Here is a 17892-nt window from a genome sequence, read left to right on the forward strand (position 1 = left end):
GGTGAAGCTCTTATCGTGCTTCTACCAGATTTTTTTTCAAGTCCTCCTGAAGAACATCACACTGTGCAGAGCGTGTCTCCTAGTGCTGCAGAGGCTGCCTTGTGGCAGGCAGTGTGGGAGCTGAAGCTGGCTGACCTCTATTTTAAATGTCAGGAGTGCTTCACCCTTGCCTTTCAGATTCCATTTGCCTTTTTTAATGCTTCCTTGGGACCCTACCTAAATCAACACTCTTTTAGAGAAGCACTTGTACAGCCTGAGCTGTTTCATGTAAAGCTGGAGTCGTGGCTTTTCCCAGCTGTGTGTTGATTGCCTTCTACGCTGCCTGTGTTGTCAGTTAGCCTGGCTGGGTTGTGCTGTGTTTGTAGGATCCAGGAGGTGTCTTGTTCAAACTGGCTGTCAGTAGACAGGCTGAGTGTCTTTAATGACCAAATGAATTTAGAGAGCCCTCTGTTATAAAATAAAGGTCCTTCCTCATCCACTTCTCTCAAAACAACATCCTATGGATGAGTCGCCTCCTGTTAGCACATGTTGTAAAAGGACACATGCTGATATTCTACCATTGTTTTTCTTTGTGAAACTGGACTCGCCTTCTCTTGCTGCCCCCCAGCTCTCCCCAAGCACATCCAGGATAGTGTGGTTGTATTACTGTGACTGTCTTAATTCTAATCATCATAGGTAATTAATATTAAAGTTTCCCTATTTTGTCCCATTGTTTCCTAGCCTCAATATTAGTTGGATAACTATGAGGAACAAATAGTATATGTGTATGGGCATTTTGTCCACTTGGTAGTTCGTACCTTTGAAAGTGGTGCAAGTTTAGGAAAATAATGAACTAACAGTGGGAGATTTTAATAATCAACCTCTTATGCACCCTGCTACATAACAGACTGTGCTGCATAGAATTGACTTCAAAATGCTCATAGGATTTAGCATTCCCCACTTTAAGGTAAATACTCAAATTAAGCCTTTCAGAGATGTGTATAATCGCTCCCTTAGCTGAACTATGAATGAGAGTAAATGTATTCTCTATATGTGGAAGTGACAAACACGTTCTTTCATAAATGCAGTAAGACTATTTAACGTGGTGTGGGTTTTGGATCAGAAGAATTACTTCTTACTGTTCTATTTAGACAAACTGTTTCCTTATCAGGTGGCCATTCATTTTACTCATGGGTTATAGATGATAAAGGTGAAATGGTGTAACAATTGGCTAACGGTGCTGCCAGAAAAGGAGAATGCTTCTGACTCTTCTGTATGAACCACAACACTGTCAGAATTTGAATTCTGGGGTTTTTTTCTCCTTCAGAAAGGTAAATCTGGTGACTTTGGAGTTCTTTGTCTAGTGGCTATATCATGTGCTGTACGTCAAATAAATTCTTTCTGAACTTTTAAGTAATTGGAGAAGTTTGGTTTTAGTTTTCTGGCTTTTTCTGAAAAAATTCTTGAGACCCTTCAAAATGGAGAACAGTGAAAGTGGCTGTTACAATGATGCATGTAATGCTTGCCCTCAGGAGTAGCACTTTCTTTTTTTCCTTTTCTTTTTGTTCCCCCAACCCTTTTATACCCAATGCATGTATTGAGCAGGGAAAGTATCAAAATAGGCTGGTTTTCTCAGAAAGAAATACCCATCTTTATTTGACAGTTTGTGATAAATAGGGGCTTTGACTCTCTTGTAACCGCCTTGCTAAGGATTAAAGTAATTTGAAAATACAAGCTGTATTTTTGGTTTTACAGTGTCAGCTTTATTTCACTGTGTCTGTTTACAGAGCTTTCCTGCGGATGAAGAGGAAGGAAATACTGCTTTGAAGTTAAGAATTTTGTCTGTCTTCCCGCAGCACAGATCAAGAATTAACTTACGCTACCTGTCTTGGAAAAGCTTGTTTTAGTCTGTGGTCCTCACTTACACCTTCCGGTTACGTGAAGCCTGTATTAATGACTAGGCAAACACATGAGCATATCAATGGCAACAAGAGCTCTTGAGTCTTTTATGAATAAGGATGGTACAGAAAAGAGATTGCAATAGAAATGAGAGTTACAATGAAGGCTAGTTTGTGCAGACGAGCATTTTATAGGATAGGAAGAACTTGTTGCACCACAGAACTAGGAATTATTTAAAAACAATGAGCATATAGTTCAGATCCTGATCTCAAGAACTAAATGAAGACCTTAATCTTCTTTTGCAGAACCAAAAAACAAAAGAACAAATTGAAAGCTTGTTACAGAATGGAAAGCATAAAGAGTTACGGGATCGTCTCTGCTGCAGGCTGACCTTCGGGACCGCCGGGCTTCGCTCTGCGATGGGAGCCGGCTTTTGCTATATCAATGACCTTACGGTGATCCAGTCAACACAGGTAAACTGCGTAGCTGTATAGGAGAGGACTGAATGAGTTCACAGTAATTGTTTGGGTCCTGTCGTGTACCAGTGAAGTACAAGCTGAGGGTGAAACACAGCAGACGTTCCACAGTAGAGGATAGCATGTAATCTTTCATGCTGAAAGAAAATAAAGTACCTTGAATATATTTAACTGGGCTTCCTAAGAAGTAGAATGTAATCACTTCCACTGGAATTTGACCAGTAGTTAAAATCTGTTATACTGTTCTATAGTTGGAAATCATTAGCTGTCATAAGAACTTTTAGTATTTGTCAAAAACTAAGCAAAAAACAACAAGAAAACCCCAAAAGCAAACCCACTCTAAGTTTTGTATCAGGTTTTACTAAGAAAATTAACAGGAAGTAAGATGAAAAAGCAAACGTAGACTGACTGTGAAGAACATCTGTATTTTAAAGTTTAACTCCTGGGGGATCCTTCTAGTAACACTGCTTGTGTTACCTACAACTGGGTTAGATGTAGAAAATACTATGGTTAAGTGTGCTGGTGTTGCTGTAGCTCTGTCTGTAACTCTTGACACTTTTTAAAGTAGAGATGCAAAAAAGTCAAGATTTGAGATACGAACCTAAAACTCAAACTGCAAATCTTATGTTACATACTAGGTCAGAGAGGTTGATGATACATGGTTTATCTATGATTTAATATTTGTGTATGTGGGTTAGAGATCATTACAGAATTGTTTGATCAGAAAACATTTTAAACGGATATTTGCCTTTGAGGGCTAGTTTTTTAAATTTTGGAGTGGAGTATTTTGGGATAGACATCTTGATTTGAATACAAACAGGGAGATCTCTGAATTTAGACATAGCTCTCGTGCCATTTCGTTAGTCGTACATTAGTGTTGTTGGAAAGGATCTAATGAGATGGGTGTGCATGTGGGGTAAAGTTTTGGCCAGGGAGGCTTTAGTCCTAATTTCCAGCTCCTCTACCAGAGATCAGGCTCAGCTCGGTGGTGATGCTGGATGTAGATTTAGAAGGATACAAAAGGTGGCATGTGGGGTTGAAGAGCTGGATAGAGGCTGCCATGGAGTCATCCATGAGCTATCAGTGTTGTGGTGGGGAAACCTGGTGGCAGAGACTCCTCACTTCTGACACATCTTCCATGAACCATATCTTAAATTCTCTTGGCTAGCTGTTTAAGTTGATTAACAACCAAAAACACAGTTTTCTGAATTTTTTTCTTCAATATTTTTTACCCATCTCTTTTCCTCTGTTGATTTTGGTCTTGCATGCCAGAAGAGGGCTGGAAAATGATCAGACTCCTCTCTGTTTCCCTCTCTGCTTCTCTTTCAAGCCATATTAATGAATTGTATGTGTGTTGTCTGAATATATCAACCTGTTGATTAATACAAGGCTTAATAATCTCTGCCTTTCTTTGAAGTGCTGTTTTGCTGAAGGGCAGGTGATGTATTCTGTCTCAAAGAACTTGGTCCCCAGTTGTCTCATTTCTTTCTCAACCTCTTCAATAAATACCTTTGGAAGGAACAGTTGATGTTGATTTAATTTTTGATCAAAAGTGATCCATGCTGCTTTTCTATATTGCCAGCTCATAGTGGATTTGTTCTTAAACTTGCTTATTGCACAGTACCGGGATGTTTTCCAGCTGATGTGTTCCCCAATCAATTTTTCGTGAAAACAAGTAGATTAGATAATTACTCTTCACAACTAAACTTTTTAAGAAGCTAATTTGGAGTACACTTGAAATTGATGTGATACTATCCAGACTTTAAGCATGTGAAAGAAGAGTCTAAATTTGAACATTGATTTATCTAGAGTTGTAGTCCTGTTAAATTATCATTCCTGACTTTGATAGTCACTCTTGTACATACTTTATTATGGTAAATATTAAGCAAAAAGCAGTTGGATTCTTAATCTGCAAAATACAGCTTTTTCTCGCCCCAAGGAAGGTAGTGCGATGGAAGGAAAGAAGTGTTGAATCCTCTTGAAAACGGATAGCATGAGTCAAAAAATGGATGTTCCTTATTTCCTTTCCTTGTGAACATAGAAAATACAAATGGGTTTAGATTGTGTATATTAAATATACTTGAACATCTTATGCATTCCCACCTTTAGTCTTGACTGTTGAAAACACAATGAATTGATTTATTTGTAAACATTGTACTTGGAACACCAACAAAAAGTTTTCATTATGGCAAACCTACCTAATCTTGTCTGCTTTGTCAAGTATTTTTTTATAAATGAAGGTTCAGCTGTATGATAAAAGATGTTTTATTACATGATATACAAAAGGTTGATACAATCTCTCATTTAAAACAGTGCTCCTAAACATTTTTAAATAGTTGTCTCTCTGTAGGTTAATGCTCTGGTAGGAGTCCCTCAGTAGACATGACTGAAATGATTTGTTTTCTGTTGGCTCAGGGTGAAGTGGTTGCCTAAAACTTGGAACAGCTGGGACTCTATTAAGTTCTCTGACACTGCTAATGTTTGACCTGTACAACGGGAGCCCAAACTCTTTCAGTGAACCCAGATTCCAATAGCTGTTTATACAGGCTTTGAAAAGAGAAGTGACATGTTGGAACTTATTGGTAGAATTTCAAACCCAACCTTATATCTGACCATTTTTTTCTCTTCAGTATCGTCTTGGTTCTAACAAAGTTTTCCTTGCGTTTCTAACCTGTAAATTGGACGCATCTTAAAAATGAAGCTTCCTTTAATTGTAGCCTTACTGATCTGGGTCTGCCATACTTATGTGCTACAAATGCTGTAATGGTATGAACAAAACTTCCTGGTGTGGTACAGGTGGTCTCCACCGATCCAGTGGGAATGAGCTGAAGAGATTAAGGAAAAAAAAAATAGTTTAAAAACTAGTAGCTTGTTGCCAGTGATGAAATTGTTAAGAGTAGCGAAGTTGCTTTAAACAAGTCCACTTTTATTTGAAGCAGAGTAAACATTTTGATAACGCAGAGGAAGTTAATGATAGTCACTTTACTTTTTGGCTTATGCAGTGTGTTGAATTTGGAGTTGCTCACGCTCTGAGCGCCTGAACGTTGCATGCTGCCTTTGTGTTTCCAGTCTCATGAAAGCGTGACTGAGCTTGGATTGGCCGACTGATACGCATTCTTGGCAGAAAGTGGAAAGTTTTGTTTTGGTCAGCAGGGAATGCGTTTGCAAGTTCAGTTTCATGGGTACTACTGGTTTCTGAAAGTAACAAACTGGGTTGTATTCATTTTGCTCTCTCTGTAGAGCCTCTCTTTTAGTTGTTCATTAAAGCCATGTATCAAGTTAGAAAAAGCAATCTCTGGGAAGTGGATTAAAACTAATTTCTGAAGTAAACTGGATGAAATTTAATCTCTTTGAGTACTGGTGTCAGAAGCTAATGACATAAATGGTTTTACTGAACCTAATCTGAAAATGGGTAGCCCTGTCTCTCTGTATTTGTCCTTTGCCTGCTACAGGAATAAGTGGCCATTCAAAAGAAGTGGACTTAGTGTAATTTAAAGTGTTTGCCTCAATTAAAATAAATCTTGTTTAATGGTTATGTTGATGTCATGGAAAGTCAGATCCAGAAAGGTACAGAATATCCAGAAGCGGCTTTTGACTCTTCTGAAGATTGCAGCCACATAACCTACACATAAAGCTTAGGTTTTCCTCCTTGAGTTTTGCTTCTGTCCTGCTGAACCAATTGCTTTTGTTAATGGGTAAGTGACCCATCACTGACCTTTACAATGACAAAACCAGTCACCTTTGCATCATTGCTATGAGTTTCCTATTGTTAAATCAGCAATGCTAGATAATCGTATCCTGGGCTGCATCCCCAGCAGCGTGGCCGGCAGGGCAAGGGAGGGGGCTCTGCCCCTCTGCTCCCCTCTGCTGAGACCCCCCCACAGTGCTGCGTCCAGCTCGGGGGTCCTCAGCATCAGAAGGACACGGACCTGTTGGAGCGGGCCCGTCGGAGGCCACGGAGCTGGTCAGAGGGCTGGAGCCCCTCTGCTGTGGGGACAGGCTGGGAGAGCTGGGGCTGTGCAGCCTGGGGAGGAGAAGGCTCCGGGGAGACCTTAGAGCAGCTCCCAGTGCCTGGAGGGGCCGACAGGAAAGCTGGGGAGGGGCTTTGGGCAAGGGCAGGGAGCGGTGGGACAGGGGGGAATGGCTTGAAGCTGAGAGAGGGGAGATTTAGGTTGGACGTGAGGAAGAAACCCTTCCCCGTGAGGGCGGCGAGGCGCTGGCCCAGGCTGCCCAGAGCAGCTGTGGGTGCCCCATCCCTGGCAGGGCTCAAGGCCAGGCTGGACGGGGCTGGGAGCAGCCTGGGCTGGGGGGAGGGGGTCCTGCCGTTGAACAGGGGGTGGAACAAGATGATCTTTAAGGTCCTTTCCAACCCAAACCATTCTGTGTTTCTGTAATAGTGGAAAGATTTAAATACTACACTTCATAAAGCTGTTACTATCTCTCTTGATTTCACCAACCAAAAATCTTTCCATCTCGTCCTTGGTACCATCACTTTCCCGTCACTTCTCTTTTGCAATTGATCATAAGGGACCAGACGTGCAAGAGGGTTATTTAAAACATGGCTGTAGAAGCAGACTGGGTCTGCCAGTGAATTTTTTATAGAAACATCACTTGAACTGTGCAGTGGTAGAAATACTTCAGTTCACCTAAAGACAGGGTTTTTTTAGATCCATATGCTGACACTTGCTACTATGTTATTACTAAGTATGTAGCGGCAAGATGTTGAATTGGATATCTTCAGTTTAGAGGCAGTAGCTATCCTGGGAGAAATGAGATGGGGGCCCAATCAAAACATGAGTCTTGTAAAAAGGCAATAAAAGTCCTTTAAATTGAGAAATTTACTAAAGAAAGGGCTTATTCTAAGAGGTATTGGATATCTGCCCTCTGAGAGAGGGACAATGGCACCTGGAAGAAAACAGGTGTGAACTCAAGTAGAGGGTTGAGACATTGGAAAGACTCTGCATTTACTTCCTTTTGCTGTTGTTTTTTGAAATTTATTTTTATTTCCTGCAACTTTATTAAAGGTATTTGGATAGTATACAAGTCCAGTAGGGCTGGGCAAACTGCAGCTGTGGGATCTTTGGCTAAGCTTAAGATACTATGTTCTCATACCGCTTATTGTGTTGTCTTAATTTTAAGTAAAACTTCACCATGGCAGAAAGTAAAGACATTCCTATTTTTATTCATATGAAAACTCTGATCTCTGTCAAACAGTGAAACTGGTTTAACAGGATGTCCTAAGAAAAACCTTGCCTCACCCTTGAGGAGACTGTAACTTAAATTGTAGTGGCACCCAGTAGGTGCCAGAAATGCTTAGGCAGAAATAGCTGGGGTGAGGTGCAGGGGAGAAAGTACAGAAGACCAAATCCTGCTAAAAAGATCACTGTAGGCCCTTACTTTGCAGCAAAACCAATAAATTATTCTGTGTTTGAAGAATGAGGGAATGGAAAGCTGGGAGATGTAGAAGGGTGCGGGCATTAGAGCCAAAAAGCCAACCCAGCTATGGTGGTTGCCATTGGGATGTAAGGGGAGAGGTAAGAAATTTGTGCAGAATCCTAGAGATGCCATGGTTGCCGGAAAGTTCAAGGGATGCTTCTGCTCTTGGGGGAGAGTGCCTGGGGGGAGGTGTGAAATAGAAATCACAGGTAAATCACATTTGTAAAGAGCGATTTGCAATGTATCAGTTGTTCTAGCTGAACTTACCTTGATTAGTGCTGCTTCTGAAAAAGCTTATATGCCCCTCTTAGCCTTCTGCTTCTAACTAGTGCTGGTTTGTCTAACGTGGTCCTGCTTCTTCCATAACCTTGTCATTTTTTGTGCCGTTGTTGATGTTTGGGGAACTAGTTTAGACAAAACTCTGCAGTGTGCTCTGACCTCAAGGCGCCACTAGCCAAGATAAGGCATCTGTTGATAAGAATGTTCTAAGAGATCTGCTGTTAATCTCTTTAAATGTTATCTAGTCTGTTCAAGTCAAACTTGAACACATTTTCTCCATGGCTCTATCTCTTGTCTCATTACAACTGTGAATGAAAGTTCCTGATACGTCCTCAGGGTGCTGCGAATGTGTTGTGTATCAACATGTTTCAGTTCAGTGTGCAGGTGACTTCAGCTGGCGGTCATGCTAGCCATGGCAGAGCTTCCAGTTCTGTCTGTATTGAAAGACTGACTTATTTTGAAATTTTTCCTCTCTGTGCGGTCCTCTATAGACACACTACCTCTGCAGCTGGAATAGTTCTCCAAAGAGATGCCAGTATTCACTTGTTCATGCTCTGAAGCCCATTCTTTGATGGAAAGGGCAAGAACCATTAAGAAAATGGAACTGAACTGAATTTCATGGGTAGGAGTCAGGCTAGCTTTCCAGTTGAGAGATCGCTTAGTGGTGATAGTGAGTCAGACCCAGATGAGAATGTTACAAAGCATTGCACTTAATACCAGGGCAGGGGAGGGGGCGCGAAATCTGTTTAATTCTGGTACAAAACACCCTCACTCCTCCTGTCAAGAGGAAACTTGTGTCCTCCTAAGAGGTGGCCTTTTTAGGGTAGCCTTGGCTATGGTAAGTTCATGGTGCTGTGTTTGTGTTGGGGAGAGCTGCTTTCTGGTTGTAGTGAACTGTACACTCTGGAAACTTCGTTAACAGTAGTGCTTCCATCTTTTTGTCTAAAACTGCTGATCCATCCTGGGTTCTTTCTGTGGTGGCTCTCCAGAGAGATTCTAACTGGGAAATAAATGGATGTGAAGGCCACGGGGAAGGTGAAGGTGGAACACCATGTAATGCACTAATTTGGAGCACCTAACTCCTCCCCTTTTGAAAAGAAGGGGTGGCTGACTGCAAGGCTGTTTGGTTTTCTCTGGTGTATGTTTTGGCACATATTTCTCCTCATCCCAGTGTGTGTTTAAAACCTACTCCCTTCATCTGCTTCCCTTCTCCTTGCATGGGGCTCTTCTCTGATACCTTGGCACTGGAAGTGTTCCATCTTGATGTATAGAAGACTGCTTGTATTTGTGCTGTTGTATCTCTGTAGTATATAAATAGAGGACTTTGGTGTGCCCACCTGGAGTAGGTCACTAGTAATAAACCTTTGAAAAAGCAGGTGAGGGTGAAGCATCCTTCTCATGCAAATTTAGAACTAACGCTTTGGAAGCAGTGCTGAAAAGGGGTCTGTCTCCTACTGCAAACACAAGGATAAAGACTAGCACTAGCGTTATATTGCCTGAGTGGATGGACTTCCAAAAAATGGATTTTTCTTTATTAGGTCTTTAAGAAGTTGGTTTGAATACATAAAACCAGCAAACACTTGCTTTCAGTCTGTACTCTGCTTGAGGATTTTGCTGCCTTGAGCTTTCTGTTAATGCTCTGTGGTCACTTATTTTTGTACTGCTTTTATTTCTCACAACGATTTCTCTGCTTGCTTTCCTTCTGTGAACACTTCCGGGGGGGGAAATAAATATGCTGGTTTTGTGAATATCATTACTGATATTTTTGCTGAGCTGTATTTTGCATACTGACACTATAAATCCTATGTCAGAGATAACTTGTAATGTTTGTGTGTGGTGCACTAGGGCTAATTCTTCCCTACTTTTTTCTTTTATTTCCAGGGGATCTACAAGTATCTTGAGAGGTGTTTTTCAGACTTTAAGCAGAGAGGCTTTGTTGTTGGATATGACACACGAGGTCAGGTGACCAGCAACTGCAGCAGTAAGAAGTATGAGTATTGATTACATTTGCAAGACTAGAAATTAAATTGTGGCTTTACATGCATTTCATTCTATCAGAGTATTTTTTTGTCATGAACTGCACATGCTCTTTCCCCTCCCATAGTCCATTTAAATAGTAATGAAGAGAGGCATGGACTAAAGCCTTTATAATGTCATTTGCCAGCAAATGTGGAATGTAAGGCTAGTCACTTCACCAAAGAACTTAGTCTAAATGCACAAGAATATTAGGCAGACATTAAGAAGTTGATATGCCTGGAGAGAAATTTGAATGTGAAGGTAAATTCAGAATACTAACATCTAGGTTGAAATCACTAACTCTTAATGCGCTATTGTTAACACTGTTGTTCTTTTGTATTATGCATCTGATTTAAGCTTGCTTGGGGGAGAATTCTACCTGCAGCGTACTGCAACCTGGTGTGTTGGTACCCTTGTGCTAGTCTGTGATCTCAAAGCATTCCCCATGAGGAAATACACTACCTGGAATACTTAAAATGTAAACTTCCAGTGATGCCAAATTGTGCTCTTTGCAAGGAAAGGGGAGAGAGGATCTGTGAAAGGACTGCTTTCTGAATTCTATTAGGAATCAGAATCCCTTGCCATTACAACATATGTTTTGCTCCCTGAATGACGTGTCTTACAAAAAAACCAACCCAGTAGCTAATTATTATTTGGTTAATTAGTAGTTAATTGTTGTAGTTAATATAGTTATTCTAGTTAATTGTAACTAATGTAGTGTGTTGTGGGTGGTTGTTTTTTTTAATTTTTTGTCAACATTTAATATTCTAACATTGTGAAAGCTCTTGATGTAATAGAGCACAGGATCTAGTTAGTGTCTCCTAAGGGTTGTTTCTCCATTCCCCTGAAGTCTGCTTCTCCATGCTTCCTGTATGGCCTTCAGACACGTGTAGAACTTCACCCACCAGGCTCCGGCATAAGGATTTCAAACTAATCTGTTACACTGTGTGTGTAAGGCTATTACCCAAATTGTCTGGATTATGCACAGCTTAAAAATATGGAAGGGTAAGAAAAACATTCCATTCCAGCCACACAAAGCTTGGAATTCAGATTGGATGTCAGTACAGTGGTGTTTCACATATTGAAGGAGCAAACCAATTCTCAATTAGATGTTTCTTTTATCCTCTTGGGATGACACACAGTTACAGTAGTGCTAAAATAAAGTTGAACCTCCCCAAAAGAATATTTTCAATTGGATCAGCGTGCTTATCCAGCGCTATGTGAGCAGGAGTGCCCCCTTCTTTGCATCCAGTTCCAGTGCTGTGGGAGATAGCTGGCTGTACAACTGTATCCCGTAATTAAGTTGATGTAAACTGTTGTGATACACAAGCCAAACTTCAGTAGCTTCAACTACAAGCTAGGCTCTCAAACTCTTTTTAAGTCATTTCAGGTTACATTTGATAAGTGCTATAGTGATACAGAAATTCTGAGTAACTGAAATGTAGACTGCAGTGAACTCATCATGGGGGATAAGGAAGCAAGTATTAATGCTTGTCTGTAAAAACAAGTGAGCAAAGCAAACTTACACTGCTTAATCTCTCATCTGTTTTGACTCTGAGACTTCCCATTAACTGCTGAGCTGTGTGTACCTGGCTTGAAAAGAGCAGTTTCATATCAAAGTTACCTGAAGGAGAATGTGTTTCTCTGCTACTTGAAAGGAAAAGTTTATTATAAAGTCAAGGTTTAAAACCATGGGTGCTGTTACTGTTTCTGAACTTTCTGGATTAAGAGTGTGCAGCTTGGCAGAAGTTTTATTTTAGGAATAGATCTGCTTCATGGATATTGTCTGAAGCTGCTGAACAAGGCTGGCAAACATGGGTACTGAATCCTTTTCCAAACCTGCTGTTGCAGACATCTGGCACTTTAAACTTCCTGGAAGATTGGTTCTGTCCTTGAATGAAGGGCAAGTGGCACACCAGTAGGTTCTGTATCCTTGTTTGATATGTAATATCAACCAATATGACTGGTTTATTGACGCAGTTGACTGGAGTGCCTTGCACTCCTCGAGCAACAGATAAAACCACTGTCTCAGGTTCTACAACCTGAAAACTGAAAAAAAACCCCAAACCCCAACAACAAAATAATCAGTTTGTACAGTTCTTTGTAAGCCAAATATTTAAGGGATTTAAGAAACAAGTGAATTGAAAGTTACAGTAATGCCATATGGCTGTTGTATTGTTGTGGGGAGTTGGGTTGACTGAATGTTTTCTTTCTCATGTTGGTAGACTTGCAAAGCTCACTGCGGCAGTCCTGCTGGCTAAAGATGTACCTGTATACTTCTTTTCCACCTATGTCCCTACACCATTTGTGGTGAGTCATTTTTCTCTTTTATATTGTTGAACCCTGCAGTTAAGGGAGTATTTGGAAGCTTACTAAATGTGAACTAGCAATTTTCTTCTCAAATTCCGTTCCTTAAACAGAAAAATAGAGGCTGCTTGGTACACTTGGCTCTTTAAGGAGGCTGTAACAAGGATGTCACTGAATTCTTCTGTGTGCAGATAGTTCATAGAATCACATTTCACCCTAGGCTGTTACACAAGGGCAACAGTTCTTGCAGTGTGCGCTTTGCTTTATTCATTACAGGTGAAGCATTCTGCTGTTCTTTTATTCTGTGCTTAAACACCTGCATGTCATAAGGCTCAAAGATGGTATCTACATGTGTGTGAATATATACACATGTATAGGGAGTTATGTTTTTGGCCGTAAGACTTACGTTGCTTAGAGTGGAAGAAATGAAGGATTGCCTCTACTTCTAATATCTTAAAAAAAACCCAAAACTTTCTGTTCTAGTCACAGCTTTTTCTTGCAGGGTTTTAAATCCTTATTTTTTTATTCTGTAAGCTTTTCCATTATGCTGTGGATCTTGTTTTGAGGGGAGGACTGAAAGGACTGGATGCTTTTTAGCTGGAAATACTGGTGAATTCCTTCGTTCTGTTTCAACCTGTTTTCTCTTAAATACTAGTGTAATTTGAGTGTAGACTTTCTTTACTTGGCCAGTTAATGATTGTGTTTATGCAATTGCTAAATAGAACAATGTTCTTATGCAACAGAATAGAAGCAGCTTTCTCTATTACTAGCTACAGGAAGCTGAATGGTGAGCATTCAGGTATACAATTTTCAAACTGGTAAAACATCAGGAGCCACTTCCTCCGTAGCATCCTATTGCATAATTGCCCTAGTAATACAGGGTTGTTTGTGCTAGCTGCAGAACTCTTGGGTAAATGGACATTTCTGTGTTTCCTTTGTAGCCCTATGCTGTTCAGCAGCTCAACGCTGTGGCTGGTGTGATGATCACAGCGTCCCACAATCGGAAGGAGGACAACGGATACAAGGTAAGGCTTGAACTGGAAGCTTGTAGCCTGTCAGGGTCAGCTGCTTTTCAGTATTACCTATGTGCCTGCGGCATCTGGCGTATTGTAGAATCACAGAAGGGTTTGGGCTGGAAGGGACCTTCAAGACCAGCCAGTCCCACCCCCTGCCAGGGGCAGGGCCCCCTCCCCCCAGCCCAGGCTGCTCCCAGCCCCGTCCAGCCTGGCCTTGAGCCCTGCCAGGGATGGGGCACCCACAGCTGCTCTGGGCAGCCTGGGCCAGCGCCTTGCTGCCCTTGCAGAGAAGAGGCTTCTTTTGGAGGGCATGTGTGTACGTTAGAAGAAGGAACGATTTCAAGTAATTCATCCTTTTATAACCTGAATTACACACTTTCTTCTGCAATTAGGACTTAAGACCAAACTGCTTATGTATGTTAGGCACAGCTGTGTTGTGACATTCCATAGAGTCTAATCTGCAACTGGAGAAAAGCAATGTAGTATGTGTTCACTTCTTAGACTTAAACATGAGTTTAAGATTAAGCTATAACTTAGGTGAATTAGTCCATGTAGTAGGTAACTGTGCTGCAGACAGTGGCAGTTTTAGTTGATAAATAATACTTTGTAGTAGCGTGTTATTCCCTGTAAGATTGTTTTTCTGGGCATTGAGGGAGAGGTGAGTGGCTTCATTTTGAAAACTTAGAATAGTATAAACATCCATAACAGCAAATGCTGCTTATGAAGTATTGTAACACAGTTTCCTTTCTAAACTTTATAAGAATCTGAACTAAGCTCTAAACTTTAAACTTGGCATTCTAGAAGCTTGGTAACAGGTCACTGAGTAATGGCAATGATAGGAAAACCAGTTTTGCTCTGCACAGAGATAACTCTTGGAGGTGATGGTACTGTACTTGTCCTCTGTGGAAGAAGTTGTGAAGTACTTCAGCAGCCTTTATTTTTGCTTAGCTATAGCAGTGAATAAGAAAGTAAGCCACATCAGTCTTCCAGGTGCTTCATTTATCAAGAAGCTATTATGTTTGTGTTTTCTGATACAGAGCATTTTAGTTTTGTCAGGATATTGTTTTTTCTAGTCTTTAACAAGAATTGTTTTTCACTGTCTCCCCTGTGAACTCAAGCAGCTTCTGAAGGCTTTGGACAATTTTAGCCAAGCTTGACAAACCCATAGTTTTGAAGATCCTGAGTACCTGTGGGTTTCATGAAAGCCAGCGGACAAGAAAAGAGAGACAGATTGGTCTCGAGTAGAAAGCCCGCCCTGTGAACTCAACTATGTTATTGGCAATAAACTGTGGGAAAACTGGCATCTAAATAATTCTTTAACAAAGGCTTTTTATAGTTCAGGGTTTGATCGTGTTTCCAGCTGAAAGATTACAGTCATTCAGTTATGGAAAAACATGTACCTTGGCACACTGCTTATCTGTTTTGCTTTAATTTCAAAAACAAGTTATGTTTCTTTTTCAAAAGGAATGCCAGGCTTTGTAGAAGATAATGGTTTTTCTTCTGTTACAGTTTGCACAACACTCTCAAATGTAAGTGCCCAGTTTGTTTCTCACATTCTGATGATTTCAGTCACAATAGTTGAATATCAGCTTTTTTGAAAAGAGGTCATGTTGCTAAGTAGCTATCATCACGTAACTGAAATCATAAACTGTGATTCCAAATGACTTTGAGAATCAAGCCAGTCTGATGCTAGCCTTTACTGTATGAATACAAGCAGCAGGAGGCATGTGCAATCCTATAGCTAAAAATTTATCAAGTTAATGTTTTTGAATAAACTGTTGTCTTGTTTTCCTTAAACATATTCCAGGTTTATTGGGAAAATGGAGCACAGATCACCTCTCCTCATGATAAAGAAATTATAAAATGTATAGAAGAGTGCGTTGAACCATGGAATGGCTCTTGGAATGAGAATCTAGTAGACACCAGTCCCCTTAGAGAGGATCCACTGAAGAAGATTTGTGACTGTTACATGGAGGATCTGAAAAAGATCTGTTATCATAGGTATTGTATAAACCAAAATGTACTTAAATTATATTTTTAAGTAAGCTCTGAGTTACATGTAGAAAACTGCTTACAGATAGACTTCAATAATAAAGCACATGATCCTGCCATACATAAACATTTTTGGTTTGAGTATAGGGATTGGGCTGTCTTGCAAAATTTTAATAGTTTTGGACCTGCCTGTAGTTACTTTTATCGTCACAAATCAGTGACGTGACTTCTGTCTTTACAGTTCATGTCTGTGTGTTCCACTCTGCCACAGGTATCACTGTGTCCTTGAGGCCATTGCTCTGTGCTCTTCATGGTGGAAATAATTTTTGGTTATCTCCCCATTCTGTCTCGCCCCATCCCTTCTCTGAGATGCCATTAAATTTGGTGGTCACCATCATTAGGACAATAAAGCAGCCTGCCTTTTGGACACTAGGCTACAGTAAAGCGTGCTGATGTGAACCATTTTATGCAAATGAATATGCTCAAAGAGTTCTGAATAAAATGCAGAAATTCAGAGTAAAGGTGAGGTGTACCTGCATGGAGTAGAGGTAAGTTTAAAAGTTAGGTAGTAGAGCCAGAGTAAGATCTTCAGTGTAGTGGAAGACCATGAGTTTGATGCAGGAATTAGCAGTTCGTTCTTTGGTGACTTTCAGCTGATGCAGCAGAAGGTAAATACCTAATTTTCCAGAGGAAGTGGCTTTAAACCAGCAATTTCTAGTGAAAGTTCAAATGAGCACTTGTCAGTCGTTCCTTCTTTGAAATTAATGCAGAAATCACCAGAATAGTACAAAGTATAATGTATTTTCTTTTGCTTTCCCACATGAAAGTAGTCTTGTTAAATAACTAAAACCTTACTGAATTTCTGTTTTCCTTCTCAGGGAGCTAAACATGCAAACAAACTTGAAGTTTGTTCATACCTCTTTCCATGGAGTTGGACATGACTATGTGCAGTTGGCTTTCAAAGCATTTGGCTTTCAGCCTCCCATTCCAGTACCTGAACAGAAAGATCCAGATCCAGACTTCTCTACTGTCAAATGCCCAAATCCTGAAGAAGGAGAATCTGTGCTGGTATTTTTGTTTCTACTTCGTCAGGTTTCTGTGAGCTTTCCTCTGTTTGGATATGATACTGTGTTGAAAAACAAATTGAGGAAGAGAACAGAGAGTACCTGCTTTTCAGCTGTGTTAATACAGTGGGAAATCCAAATGAGATTTTCTTTCACTGCATGTTACATATAAGTAGGAAGATTGTGGGTTTATTTGCTCTTGTGATTTTATTTCCTTTCTTTTTTCCTCTCCCTCTTCTCCCACCAGGAGTTGTCACTGAGGCTTGGAGAGAAAGAAAATGCTAGAGTAGTAGTAGCCACTGATCCAGATGCAGACAGACTAGCAGTGGCAGAACAGCAGGAAAAGTAAGTAATGAGACCTCTTATTTTATCTCTTTCTGTAGAAGAGGCAGTGAAAGTTGCAGACTGTCCCCAAATGGTTGACAGGCACACACCTTCAACCCGCTCTCTTTCCTGTTGTGACTTAGCTATTTGGGTATTCTTCTTGCTAGTTTCATCTCATGGTATAGCTGCACCTGAAATAACTTATTTTAAATAAATTAAGTTGATAACTACTAGATTAAATACCAATGTTACAGTAAATGGCCAAATAAAACAAAGAAGTTGAGTGGTTATTAAAGAGGGTGAAGTCCTGTTACTGTTTTTTTTGCTTTTATTAAGCAGACAGATTCTGACTTGGGTCAGTTAGCTGTTGTGGGCTTCTTTTGGGTTTTTTGTTTGCTTGGGTTTTTTTTCCTGGCTTCTTCGTATTGAATAGAAATTATTTTTTTTTCCCCACTAACAGGCCAAAATTCTGATCATTGTGTAAGTAACTGTCTATAATGTGCGGTTGCGCAGGCATTGCCTGACTACAATGTATAGACTGCTATACTTCTGTTTGATAAATTAAAAAGACCTGAGCTGTCTTAAAGCTGACAGTAAGGATACTCCATCCGGTATCTTTGCTTGCTAACAGAATGCACTGGACTTGTCAATCATGGAGATGTGATAAATGTGGCTAGTATGGTGGCTTTGTATAGAGCAGCTTGTCAGTAGTGTGCTCAGATTCCTGTTCTTCCAGCGACTGTAGAAAACATTTCCCCTCAGTGGATGCTCCTGGGAAACCTGGAAGAGCTCTTATTTTCTATTTTGTCTGCAGTGGCTGCTGGAAGGTGTTCACTGGCAATGAGCTAGCAGCTTTGTTTGGGTGGTGGATGTTTTCTTGCTGGAAAGAAAACTGCTCCGAAGATGCTGATGTGAAGAATGTTTACATGTTAGCCACCACAGTCTCCTCAAAAATTTTGAGGGCAATTGCACTTAAAGAGGGATTTCACTTTGAAGTAAGTGTGGCTTCTGTGATGACTTCTTGACATTAAAATTTGATTGGCGTGTCCCCTGCTGACAACTTTATGAAATGAAAAATAAACAGGTGAATTCCAGTCTCTTGGC

The 17892-nt window shown here is 40.5% G+C and overlaps 1 protein-coding gene across 3 annotated transcripts in view; it reads left to right on the top strand.

The window, feature by feature from the left end:
• The window catches only part of PGM2L1 (phosphoglucomutase 2 like 1), a 44444-nt gene that overhangs the window by 14111 nt on the left and 12441 nt on the right, over positions 1-17892 (top strand). For all 3 annotated transcript variants that reach the window (XM_080376097.1, XM_080376098.1, XM_080376099.1), the window contains exons 3-10: positions 2184-2351; positions 9951-10057; positions 12311-12395; positions 13334-13417; positions 15216-15409; positions 16279-16468; positions 16712-16809; positions 17603-17783. In XM_080376097.1, coding sequence (XP_080232223.1) covers positions 2184-2351; positions 9951-10057; positions 12311-12395; positions 13334-13417; positions 15216-15409; positions 16279-16468; positions 16712-16809; positions 17603-17783 — 1107 coding nt within the window. The remainder of the gene's footprint in view (positions 1-2183; positions 2352-9950; positions 10058-12310; positions 12396-13333; positions 13418-15215; positions 15410-16278; positions 16469-16711; positions 16810-17602; positions 17784-17892) is intronic.

This window comes from Falco punctatus (genome assembly GCF_963210335.1).
Source record: "Falco punctatus genome assembly, chromosome: 2".
NCBI classification, from domain to species: Eukaryota; Metazoa; Chordata; class Aves; order Falconiformes; family Falconidae; genus Falco; species Falco punctatus.